Consider the following 13,172-nt stretch of genomic DNA (forward strand, 5'->3'; position numbering starts at 1 on the left):
GTTAACAGTTTAATAAATGTATGCTTATTTTGGTGTGTTAACCAAAGCGTATGTAAAGAACTTTATTATAACTGATGTGCCTTAAATACATCAATACAAATATGTACATGGCGTACGAGTTAGAAATTTCAATAGAAGAATCAATAGAAATTACATTAAAGTCCATTTTGGTTTATCCTTGTCAATGTTTGAAAAAATAGATGACATTTTATATAAAGATGTACTTAAGTCCCACTTAAGAGAGTCAGATACACTAAAGTTAAGCTAATTGCATTTAATATAAATATAATTGAAACTGTGATTTTCATTTAATTGCTATTAACTGGAAAAACATTACATTGGGTTCACACTTGAGTGAATACTTTTTAAAGTATATTATAATGAAATCTCAGTTTGTGGACTTGTCATGCATGGATATATACATAAATATGTGGGAGACAAAGCAAAGCCAGAGCAAAGCCATCTAAAAGCCATCTTGGTTAAAAATGAGATAACGATAACGGACTTTCACTTCGCATGTGGTGAATTACTGGGGAACCTGCTAAAAAGCGACATCTAGTGGCAAAGAATGAATTAGCATTTTCATTCAGACCAATAAGTGTGCATGCATGAAAACGGCTTGGGATTCGTTTGAAAAAAAGAGTCGACTCTTTCTTTTGAGCGACTTTGTACACGGTGCACTTTCAGATTTTAAACTGTGCAGGACGGTTTTCATTCACTTAGAGCTGTGGGACATCTTTAAAAACCCATAACTGGAGCACTTTAAAGACTGCCTGTGTCTCCTCAGACGGGTGAGATGGGTCTCACTCAGAGCGTGGGCGAGGACGGCCTGAGGTTTGAGGTGTGGGTGAGACAGTCGGCCCGCACCAGAGACTGTCTCACGCTCCAGGCCTCCAGCGTTCAGGACAGAGAGACCTGGAGCCACGACATCGCTCAGCTGCTCTGGACTCACGCCATCCACAACACAGGTTAGGAGATGACCTCTGACCCCTCGTACACGTTAAGGACATTGTACACGGAGTTTGCAAGTTTGGTCCAAATTTGAAAACCCATAGACTGCAGTCAATCGAAATGCTTCTCTATCGCAGAGATTAACAGCTTTTTGAGAGAGTTTGCTAATGTGTTATACATTTTTATACATTTTTTTTATTTTATATACAAGTCACTGTTGTCTGTATTGCTCTATTTAGTCAAGAAATGTAAAAAAAACAGCTGACATTTTACATTGAATGAATGAATCTTTGCTTTTGAACAAATCTAGTGAGTCAATGACTCATTCGTAAAAAGAGTCACTTGCTTCATTACTAAAAAAACTTTAAAAAGATAGTTATGGCATATTTTCTCACCCCCAAGCCATACTAGGTGTATATGACTTCCTTAATGTATAATAGTTATTTTTTGTTAACCTGGCTCTTTCAAGCTTGGTAATGCTGGTGGATGGTGGCCAGTGTTTTGAAGATCTGTAAATATATCCATCATGAAACTAACCTATACGCCTTCGGGGGGGTCCTCTGAAGCAGATTGGTGGGTTTTTGTATAAAAAATATATATATATTTATATATTTTTGACCTATTGCAAAGTTTAAACAAGAAAGTAGATACATCAGAAAATTAATCTTAAAATTACCATTATTATCCATAACAATACATAACACATGCACAGCACATATAGCATGCAAACAAAGAACTTTTGGGCAGCATTATCTATAATATGTCATTAATTACAGATAGATAGACTTTCGGTGCTCGTTCAGTATAATTAAGCTCACTTATTTTTCACATCTGTTTTTTTTACAGTGGTCAGAATAAGTAGCCAGAGTTAAAATTGTCGGTCTGTATGATTCTGGTTCAGAGCTAGAGTGCTCCTATGATTATTATTCTCAACCCTCGTGATTTCAGGAGCAGCGAAAGTTTCTGTTCGTCCTCTAAACTCAGAGACAGAAGTAAATAACCACACGAGCCTGGTGTCTGTCAAAAAACACAGCGTTGTTCTGCCAGGAATGTTCTCTGTGGCGTTTAGAGGGAAATATCTTGGATGCGGATCGGACCGCTTCTGCCTGTAAATGCTAAAATTACCAAGCATCACCATATGAAATATTTGAATAGGGCTTGTGATGCATGCAGATGAGCACGCTTGGGTTTTTGACAGTTTTTGATATTTTTCAATATCCACAATATCTTGAGTTTTCGAGTTTGCTGTCAAAAATCCATTAGTTAAATACCGCAAAGTTCTGCTTAATTAAGTAAGTGCCCGTCCTTTCTAATTAATGAGCTCTTAAATACAAATACTTTGCCGTTATTGACCCAGTTATTTATGTCTAATTAAGACAACACTAAAAGGCAGTTTAATTAGACATCTTCCGTCTGCGTGTTTTCTGCAGGATCTTGTCTAGGGGCAGTTTTTGGAAAAGACCAATTTGCGATTAACAATTAATTAATGATGGAAAACGAATCCGTGTCAGTCATTAAGGCACTGATTTGCATTTGCACTTTTCTCTTTTCTTTATGCAAATGAGACTCTTAAACGACGCGTTTCATTCAGTTTCGTCGGTCCTCCTGTTTCAGTGCCGTTTGTATACAGTGGACTCAAAAAAATGCATGGGATAACGGAGAAGGAAGTCGAGAAAAAATGCCCAGTATGCTTTTCCAGCACACATTTGGAAAGAAATCGTTAATGTAGTGTTAAATATGAAGATGTTTGTTTGTGGTTATTATATTCTGCTGTCTTGAGAAGAACTGATTTTATTCACTTAAAACACCAAAACATTGAAACTCAACGACACAACATTTTCAGTGTGATTTAAGTGTCTAGGTGTTATTGGGACCAGTGTATCTGAATGGTGTGAGTGTGTGTGTGTGTGTGTAGAGTTGTGTCTGAAGGAGTCTCTGTGTATGGGAGTCTCCAGTAAGCTGCTTCTGGATGTGACGGGAACTCCAGTTTCAGACCTGGACTCCAGCTTTAGCCTGAATGACAGAGGTACACACACACACACACTCACACACACACACTTATTCACACACTTATTCACACACACACACACACACACACACACACACACACACACACACACACACACACTCACACTCACACACACACTCACACACACACTCACACACACACACACACACACACACACACACACACACACACACACACACACACACACACACACACACACACACTCACATTCAGATACACACACACTCACTCCACTCACACTCACACTCACACACACACACTCCCACACTCACTCACACACACACACACTCCCACACTCACTCACACACACACACACACACACACACACACACACACACACACTCCCACACTTACTCACACACACACACACACACACACACACACACACACACACACACACACACACACACACACACACACACACACACACACACACACACACACACACACACACACACACACACACACACACACACACACACACACACACACACACTCACTCACACATACACACACACACACACACACACACACACACTCACACACACAGTCATCCTCCTGTTGTTGTGCTCTGTAGGTAATACTCATAATCATCCACCAGATGTCACTTTATCCCTCATCACGTGAATGTTCAAGGGTCAATTTCATACACTTCTAAAAAATAAGCATTCGAACCGAAATTATCGCTGTTTATTAAAATGTTGCATTATCTAAACACATACGCAAAAGATATGCAGCTCAAAATGAGTATTTTTAAATACAATTTTTATCAGTTTTACTGGTAGTACATTGTATAAAGAATTATTGCATATATTATAATATGTAGAATATGTCACAGTTTACTCCCCACGTACACAAATGAACTATAGTGTCCTGCACCCACTAGAAAAAATAATAATAATATATTTTGGCTTTTTAAGCATATTCTTTCCCTTAAATGTTCATGCCTATAAGATCTTACAGGCTTAGGTCTTACATTTAAGGAAGATAATTTGTAAAAAATATACATAGAATTTTTTTTTTTATGCTTATTATTTTATGGCTACAGTTCGGATAAAACCTTTTTTCCATTCTAGCATGACAGTGCCTGCTTAAAGAATAAATAAAGCCTTGAGCCAAACACCAGTGGCCTGTACTACATGGACTAAAGTATTCAAACTCCTTCTGTAGAACAGAAACACACACTTCCAAACATTTCCATCTCTATTGCAACAGTTTTGGATGTGTCTAAAATGACGGCACCCATATGTACAAGTCAGTGGTGTTTGGTGATGAGTTTTTGGCTCAAAACTGCATTTAAAATCACAGAAGAGTTCATCTGGGATCAGGAGAAGGCTTCAAGCTGACCAGTCAAGTTCAATCAATCATTTCTAGTCTATTATATATATACTGTACATAAAATAATTACTATTACTATGGTGTTTGTGTGTATATCTCTCTCTCTCTGTCTCTGTTCAGTTCAGAGCAGTTGTTCAGATTCATCTTCTGTGGGCAGCATGAAAGAGGGAGACTCACCCGCCTCTGCAAGAGATTCAAAGACACACACACACAGCAAACACACACACACACTCAGGTGAGTCACACACACACACACACACACACACGCACACACACACACACACACACGCACACACACACACACACACACACACACACACTCACACACACACACACACACACACACACACACACACTCACACACACACACACACACACACACACACACACACACACACACACACACACACACACACACACACACACACACACACACACACACACACACACACTCACACACACACACACACACACACCCACACACACACACACACACACACACACACACACACACACACACACACACACACACACACACACACACACACACACACACACACACACACACACACACACACACACACACACACACACACACACACACACACACACACACACACACACACACACACACACACACACACACACACACACACACACACACACTCACACACACACACACACACACACACACACACACACACACACACACACACACACACACACACACACACACACACACACACACACACACACACACACACACACACACACACTCACACACACACACACACACACACACACACACACACACACACACACACACACACACACACACACACACACACACACACACACACACACACACACACACACACACTCACACACACACACACACACCCTGTGTAGTGATGATGATGGTAGTCTATGTTTTACAGAGCTCTTCGCCCTCCACCTCTGTGTGAATCATTTCAACTCCTAATGCGAGTCTTAAAAGTAATGTAAGTACTGTATTTAAATGTATTGTTTTGTTTATTAATACATTTCTTCTCTTTTTCAAAATCAGAGAAGGATGCTGCTTTAGAACCACATCATGTATTTACAGCATCCAGCAGAACACTTAAAGAGTAATAATAAACTATTAAAGAGCGACAGCGGATGTTTATATATAGTTTTGTGTATCTGCTATACAGTTATATATTACGAGCATCATAATTTAATAATATAAATATCAGCTTTTGGCCATGTTACAGATTTCTGTATTAAATTAAGCATTTTTTCCCCATATTTTAACTATAAATTAATATACATTTCCACTCATAATAGCATCACTTCTGTCTTTTCCTCAGACTCATCTGGTGCTGTTTCTTTAATCAAAACACATTTCCGACTGGGAGAACTGGACACAGACAGGACCACAGAAGACTGGAGACGTCTCGCTTCTTTTACTTTCAGTTGCTCTTGATAATTGACTTCAGGGAGTGAATCAAAGTGGATTCAGCGTCTCAGGCCCACGCGCGCACCGGAAACGGCTAAAGATGACCTTAAAGTCAACGTGAAATCAAAATGCATTCGTTTTATGGCCGTCCGAGATGTCCGAGATTGATTCAGACTTGGAGAAATGTAGCATTGCATCAGTGTCTCGGTAATGGATGTGAATGGGTGCCGTCAGATTGAGCGGCCAGACAGCTGATAAAAACGTCTCAATAATCCACAGTTAACATCTGGAGAAGACATCCAGCATAAAGACTGTTTTAAGTCCTTAATCCGTAAAAAATCCAGCCGTGTTTTGGCTTGACCTCTGCAGATTTCTCTCCTGATTCAGAAGAGACGACTTTTTCTCCAGATGTTAACTGATGGACCGGAGTGCTGTGGATCACTGCGCTTATTTATCAGCTGTTTGGACTGTCTTTCTGACGGCACCCATTCACTGCAGAGCATCCGTTGATGAGACACGTTTCTCCGAACCAAACCAAACTTGGATGATCATTTTGTGCGAACTATTCCTTGAATGCAGTTTACCTGTGCGTGAATATTTGCTGTACTTTATACCAAAGAATACGCAACGGCTTCCCTCACCTCTGAAATGACTTCCGGCCGGAAATGATACGATATAAAGTGTTTAAAGGACTACCGGGGGGAACCTGAGATTCGATGTTGACTTTAAGCTCAGCGTGAACTTTCGCTCACTTGGATCTTCAGACTCGAGCAAAGGCGGATCGGATCCAAACCAAAGACACGTTTTGCGAAGATTACGCCAAACGCAAACTCGATATTAAAAGTAGCAAAACTGCGTCGGTGCAACTTATTTCGAGTGATATACGAGTTAACGGCTTCAACGCATTTTGTACATCGAACCCCGACTGTTTTTGGCCGAGGACACATCTGGTATTTCGGCCCATCTCCATCTCGGAGCATTGAGGAAAAGGGAAGGTTTTCTTCTCCGCTCTCTGAGTTTAGTTAAGCGCCAGCTGTCTTTTATTGGCCCGGCCGATCCCGGAGCCAAATCCAGACCTGCGTTTCAAAAGAGAGCTGCTACGGATGGCGTGTTTTATGCTTTATGAGTTATGTAATTACTTAACTCCGCCCTCAGCTTTTCCATTAGCCAGATTCTGCACAGTCTTAAAGAGTATTAGATGCTGGAACGCTAATCTACTCAAAGGTTCAACCGCGTAAAAACTGACTCCAGCAACTGTAATCCACTTTTGAATTTATGAGGTCTGACTCTGGAAAATCATCCTTTATAAGCTCTGTTTGTACTTCAACTCATCTGTCTTGTTGCATATTTTAGATGGTGGAAACTCTGCGCTTCTGAGCTTGTCTTCTGCCGATCAAACAACAGCCAAAGTTTAGTTTTTGCTCGCTCTGAAGAGGTTTTATGCTGTCCGGCGGCGTACTGAGCTTGACGCGCTGGTGGTTTTTAAAAGTGTGTTCTGTACAAGTTAGGATCGGTTGGCAGCATTTGTGGCGTAGCGTTTGATTAGCGCTTAGCGCTTAGCGATATCTGATTACAGCTTACAGCGAGAAGTGAATGGGGGCCGTTTTTAAAAAGTTCATTGTTTTATACAAGCATTTTTATCGTTAAAAGGTGCTAAGTTAGAGCGGTATGGCTGGATAAATCACTCACAGATAGAGAGACGGTTATGATATTCTGGAGAAACACAAAAGACACATTGAGCGGCAGCTGTATTATAAATGTATGGAAGCTTATTTCCACCGCAAGGATGTTATTCAGGACAAAAAACTAAATACCAATCATTTAATAACATTGTTATAGTTATTTATTGTAATAATAATGTTGAAAATGTCAAAAAGAGAGGAAACTATTGTCGAAATTATGAAATGAAAGTGAAATTAAGAGATACTGAGTCGTAGTTATGAGGCAGAAAAATAAATAAATCACGACAAGCTGAAATTAAGATAACGATATAAAATTTAAAATGATAACTCTAAGAGGTAAGAGTTTTTTTTTTTTTACAAAATTGGCAAAATTTACTTCCATCATAAGTCCCTGGAGAAAAAGAAGTGGTATCATTTTTAGCAATTTGGAAATGGGCTCATTCTCCAACTCCCCCAGAGAAAATAAGTTGAGTTTTACCGTTTTTAATCCGTTCAGACGATCTCCGGGTTTAGTGATAGCACTTTTAGCGTAGCTTAGCATAGATCATTGAATCCAATTAGACCATTAGCATCGTGTTCAAAAATGACCAAAGAGTTTTGTTATTTATTAACTTGGAGAATAAGTCTATTTTCAAAACAAGATGGAGTGTTTCTATATATATATATATATATATATATATATATATATATATATATATATATATATATATACAGACAGAGAGAGGGAGAGAGTTTTTTTTAATAAAAGGGACAGACACATTGAAATGGTCAACATTGTGATATACTACATTATAATAGTGAGATAAAAAAGTATGTAAAATAATCAGAATTATGAGACACTAAGTAGAAATCATGTTAAAAAAATAAATAAAAGTAAGTGATATCATTGCTCATGAGATAAAAAGTCAAAGTATACTTCTTTTTTTTTAAGAAAATGGACAGAGCCATTGAAAAAGCTTTCTGTGCTAAAGGACACTACGCCACATGTCTGTCGACTGACCTTGACTCGTACTCTGAATATCCCTTCAATAGTAGTAACACCATATAAATACAGATTATCCTCCTTAGAGAACAAAAAAGTCTCAAAGAAACTTGGAAAACCGAGGAGAACAATAACACCTCACACCGAGTGCAGCTGAGCGACAGAAACGGGAAGCTGCGCAGTTTCTTCAATTATTGAGCAGTTCAGAGGACAGAGCGGAGCGCGGGACCGGCCCCGAACCTGTGCGAGTGTGCGAGGAATGCACTGTATCTACAGCAAAGCCACATTCGGGCCAAAAATACTCTCGGCGGCGGGGCGTGTGCGATCCAGCTCGCTCCCAAACCACAAATACCTTGGCCTGATTCACGCTTTTGATTGTAAACAGGAGCGTGCGCCGGAGAAACAAGCCGTCTTTATAAGCCTCCTCGACTATTAATGTTTACATTTTTGAACGCTTTAGATCGCATGCTCCTTTTTGACTTTGTAACGGTCTCATTGTCTTTGTGGGAATATTAAATGAACGGAACCGAGTCGTTACCCCCTTCTTCTTCTTCTTCTTCTTTTTTTTTCTCTCTCCCCGCAGCCATTTTAGAGCCTGATGACATTTAGTGCATATGAGAGCATTATGGGATACGCACTTGACAACATTACTGACACGCTGAAAATGGCAGCCACTCAGTGACCGGCAGAAGGCATCGCGTTTTTGAAAGGGGAGGAAAAAAAGAGATGAAAAGAGCGTGCAGGACAGAAAGAAAACGAGGGAGAGAGAGAGAGGCCAAAGACAGTAGATGGTATGATGGGAAATGAAGGAGGGACAGACGGAGAGGCACAGAGAGGGGAGAACAAGAGCGAAAGAATGAGACAGACGAGTGAGGGGGGCTCAGCAGACGCAGCGAGTGTGAGAAAGGTATGGCTGAGGGCAGAGAAGTTTTTTGTCTTGATAGAAATGTGAAGAGAGCGAGAGAATGGGTTTAAATGTGGGGGGGGTGAGAGAGAGAGATAGTGTGAGGATTAGAGAGAGAGAGGGGGGGTGTTGACGAGACTCGGGCGAACAAAGAGAACGTGGAGAGAATGAGTTGGGTGAAACATCAAAGGGATTTTTCGGCCGTGTTACCGGGACAACAGACATTTGCATGCGATTAGCTTTTTACATCATATTAAGGAGGGATGGGGCGAGCGAGGGGAAGCGCGCATCATAGAGAGAGAGAGAGAGAGAGAGAGAGAGAGAGAGAGAGAGAGAGAGAGAGAGAGAGAGAGAGAGAGAGAGAGAGAGAGAGAGAGAGAGAGAGAGAGAGAGAGAGAGAGAGAGAGAGAGAGAGAGAGAGAGAGAGAGAGAGAGAGAGAGAGAGAGAGAGAGAGAGAGAGAGAGAGAGAGAGAGAGAGAGAGAGAGAGAGAGAGAGAGAGAGAGAGAGAGAGAGAGAGAGAGAGAGAGAGAGAGAGAGAGAGAGAGAGAGAGAGAGAGAGAGAGAGAGAGAGAGAGAGAGAGGATAGCGGTCGGTCGGTCACTCACTCACACTGACTTCTGTGACAAGCAGCCGTTGGTCCTGAAGATCACGCCTCTCTCTCTCTCTCTCTCTCTCTCTCTCTCTCTCTCTCTCTCTCTCTCTCTCTCTCTCTCTCTCTCTCTCTCTCTCTCTCTCTCTCTCTCTCTCTCTCTCTCTCTCTCTCTCTCTCTCTCTCTCTCTCTCTCTCTCTCTCTCTCTCTCTCTCTCTCTCTGTCTCTCTCTCTCTCTCTCTCTCTCTCTCTCTCTCTCTCTCTCTCTCTCTCTCTCTCTCTCTCTCTCAGCAGCTATGAGTTCATGTGATATCTGAAAACATGCCTTTAATCACAATTAACACCAGTAAGGGAGTCATCTGTCACGGAGCTGCTGTGTCCACAGGTGCGGGTTTGAATCCGGCCTGCGACGCGTTTCGAGTAAATATAATATCTACAGTACCATTAAAAAATATAATGAGTAATAATAATAATAAAGTCTCTTCTGCTTGCCAGGGCTGCGTTCTTTTGATCTAAAATACAATAAAAACGGTAACATTCGATTTCTCCTAATATTTTTATTCTTGGGATGAATTTTTTTGAAGCCAGTTCTCAGGTCTTCACCGTCACGTCCACACAAGCATAACAAGAAGAGATGTATAGACGGTCGTGACGAGCTGGAGAAACAAAGAGAGCAGGTTTACTCTGCTGTGGTAAATCTTAAACCATAAAAATGTCAAAAGACATTGCTGACATCATATAAACTTAAATGATTGGATAAAAAAGCCATAATGTATGAAAAATTGTTGAAATTATTAAAATTAAGAGATACTAACATGCTGATATGTATGACCGCCGTAAGGTAAAATTCATAATTATGCATCACGATTAAGAGACACCAAATATAATAATTATGAGAATTGTGAGTTGTAACAATGAAAAAAGGGTTTTAAAAACATCCACATTATAGCTGATATCAAAATAAGTGTCATGAGATAACTAGAAATTATGAGTCCAAGTCATGACAGGCTAAGATAGTAGATAAAGTTAAAATCATGTCAGAACACTGAAATTGTGAGATAAAGTCTAATTTGGCTCAGCATTATGAGATACTGAGTCACACGAGAGAAAAGTTCAATTCATGACAAAATTGAAATCAGAAAAGTTAAAAATGATCAAATTAAGACTTTGATTTAATCTCATGACAGTCAAAACCTGGAGAAAGTAACTGAATCACAATTATCTAATTGATTTCTTTAACATCTGATCATTTCAACTTTTTATATCCTAATTATGATTAATTCAAAATGACTTTTTTGCCGTGCTTTGGATGGCTGATCTGACAGGATGTCACGTGTTTACTCTCTAGTCACGATGGAGATGAAAACCTTTCAGTTTCATCAGGCAGCAAATCTTACAGCTACGTTTAATCACGACAATGCGAATAAAATTACACACGATCATATAGAAATGGTCAATTTGCTGTTTCACACACATGAACACAGACATTATTATTTCATAAACTGTTATAATAAACGTTGTGAGATGCGATAAAACTTCATACATGCCCATAATAACAAAAGACGATACCTTTTCTGATAAGAAGTGTGTAAACTCGAGCATTTTTGATGAGCGTTTCTGTCCAGTCCGCTGCTTTGTCATGGTGTGTTTGTCTGGCGGTAGCATCGAGTGTTAGATCACATACACAGAATGAACACAAGATGATATTTTAAGTTCCTGAAGTAGCCAAATCTGTGCTGTCCTGAAAGAGTCTCTCCATTGTTTAGCGTCCAGCTAGAGCTGACATAACTGTGACGTCGTCACATTTGATTGGTCTGCTCGTGCGTCACTCAGAAAAAACAGGCCAATCAGAAGAGAGGCTCGTGGATATCGATTAAACAGGCCAACATCCACCAGTTTTTGACAGAGCTCCTGAGAATGGAGCTGTAAAAACACACTAAGATGGTTTTTAATATCGTTTAGGACGTTAACACCTATAATAAAACTCTAAAAAGGTCCTTTAAAGTCTGCGTGAAATTAGAACTGACCGTGTTTACTGTTTTAGCAAACATCGCTAGTTTTGTGATGAACAACATTAACCACGCCCCTCCGACCGTTACTGTGCATTTCTGAATAAAGCGTCTACTTTGACATCCAATCAGTTCGCAGAAGAAACAAGCCACGCCCCCCAATGCTACTGCGTCAGTATTCTGTTTCTCTCGAAAGTACGTCACCATACAGAAATAAAAATGGCTTGCAAACTTGAACTTTTTTTGTTTCTCCATTCAGTGCCAGAGTAATATAAAACTAAGTCGATGTGTTATTAATATATGTTTGTTTAGAAATGAAAGCGTGCATAATTGTGTAAATGCATCATCACAGTCTGAAAAAGGCCTAGACTGTAAGGAAAGCAAGGGAGAGCTGGATCAAAGTCCAGATGAATCACTAGACAAGAACACAATACAGAAATACACCCCGAGCAACTCGAGAGCTGATGATGGAAACAGGAACAGGAAACGAAAAGTATTCAAACTAAAAGTCACGAAGAAGACCTTCATAGTTTCTACTGAGTGAAACGCTCGCCTGCTTGTGCAATATCTTCATCTTTATTTATTTTCTCACAAAACACCGATTTGCTTGTAATGGTATAAAATTTGATCACATTTTTTAATCAGTAGACGCTAGACGATGTCCAAGAATGCATGATTATTTATTACAAATGATATTATGAGCAAATAAATACTGATAATGATTTACTTGCAATGTATATTTAAATCACATTTTAATCCGTAGACACAAAAAAACCTAATTCAGGAGATTAATAGTGAGTGATGTGTAAACTCGATTTTAAATCGACACGCACCATGAGGCCCGAAACTCAAAAATATAATCAAAGATCATTTTCAATGCAAACAACATGACCGTTTTTTGTGCATTTTTCCCCTTTTGCCGTAACACCAGCTGACACGGAGTCCAGAAGTCAGCCGTCTGCGGCCTGCTCCGCTTCACTGCCCTCGGTACACTGCAGCTGTGTTGTGCTGCCGGGCGTCGTCATGGCCGTCGCCAGGGTGCTATTGTCATGGCGATATTACAGTATCAATACCCTGACACTGCGACAAAGAGACAGCAGCCAATGCCACATCACTCCACCCCTTTAACCCCTCTCCTCTCATCCTCCCTCCATCCTCACCAATCGATCCCTCCATCTCTGACTAAATATGTACGTATTGATTCAGCGTCGGTCCCCTGCTCTCTTCTTCCATCCCTCCCTCTCTTT

At 40.2% G+C, this 13,172-nt stretch overlaps 1 protein-coding gene and 1 long non-coding RNA gene across 2 annotated transcripts in view; both read left to right on the forward strand.

The window, feature by feature from the left end:
* arhgef40 (Rho guanine nucleotide exchange factor (GEF) 40) overlaps positions 1-4,533 on the forward strand; it is a gene marked incomplete at its 3' end in the record, with an annotated part of 26,955 nt that extends 22,422 nt beyond the window's left edge. Inside the window, exons 23-25 of the mRNA XM_043243242.1 lie at positions 788-968; positions 2,867-2,977; positions 4,439-4,533. Coding sequence (XP_043099177.1) covers positions 788-968; positions 2,867-2,977; positions 4,439-4,533 — 387 coding nt within the window. The remainder of the gene's footprint in view (positions 1-787; positions 969-2,866; positions 2,978-4,438) is intronic.
* A 717-nt stretch (positions 4,534-5,250) lies between these two features.
* Positions 5,251-8,950, forward strand: LOC122349416. Its single transcript, XR_006251451.1, has 2 exons — positions 5,251-5,319; positions 5,668-8,950. It is a non-coding gene; the product is annotated as an uncharacterized LOC122349416 (long non-coding RNA).
* Positions 8,951-13,172: the final 4,222 nt, after the last annotated feature.

The sequence above is a fragment of the Puntigrus tetrazona genome, chromosome 7, assembly GCF_018831695.1.
Source record: "Puntigrus tetrazona isolate hp1 chromosome 7, ASM1883169v1, whole genome shotgun sequence".
NCBI classification, from domain to species: domain Eukaryota; kingdom Metazoa; phylum Chordata; class Actinopteri; order Cypriniformes; family Cyprinidae; genus Puntigrus; species Puntigrus tetrazona.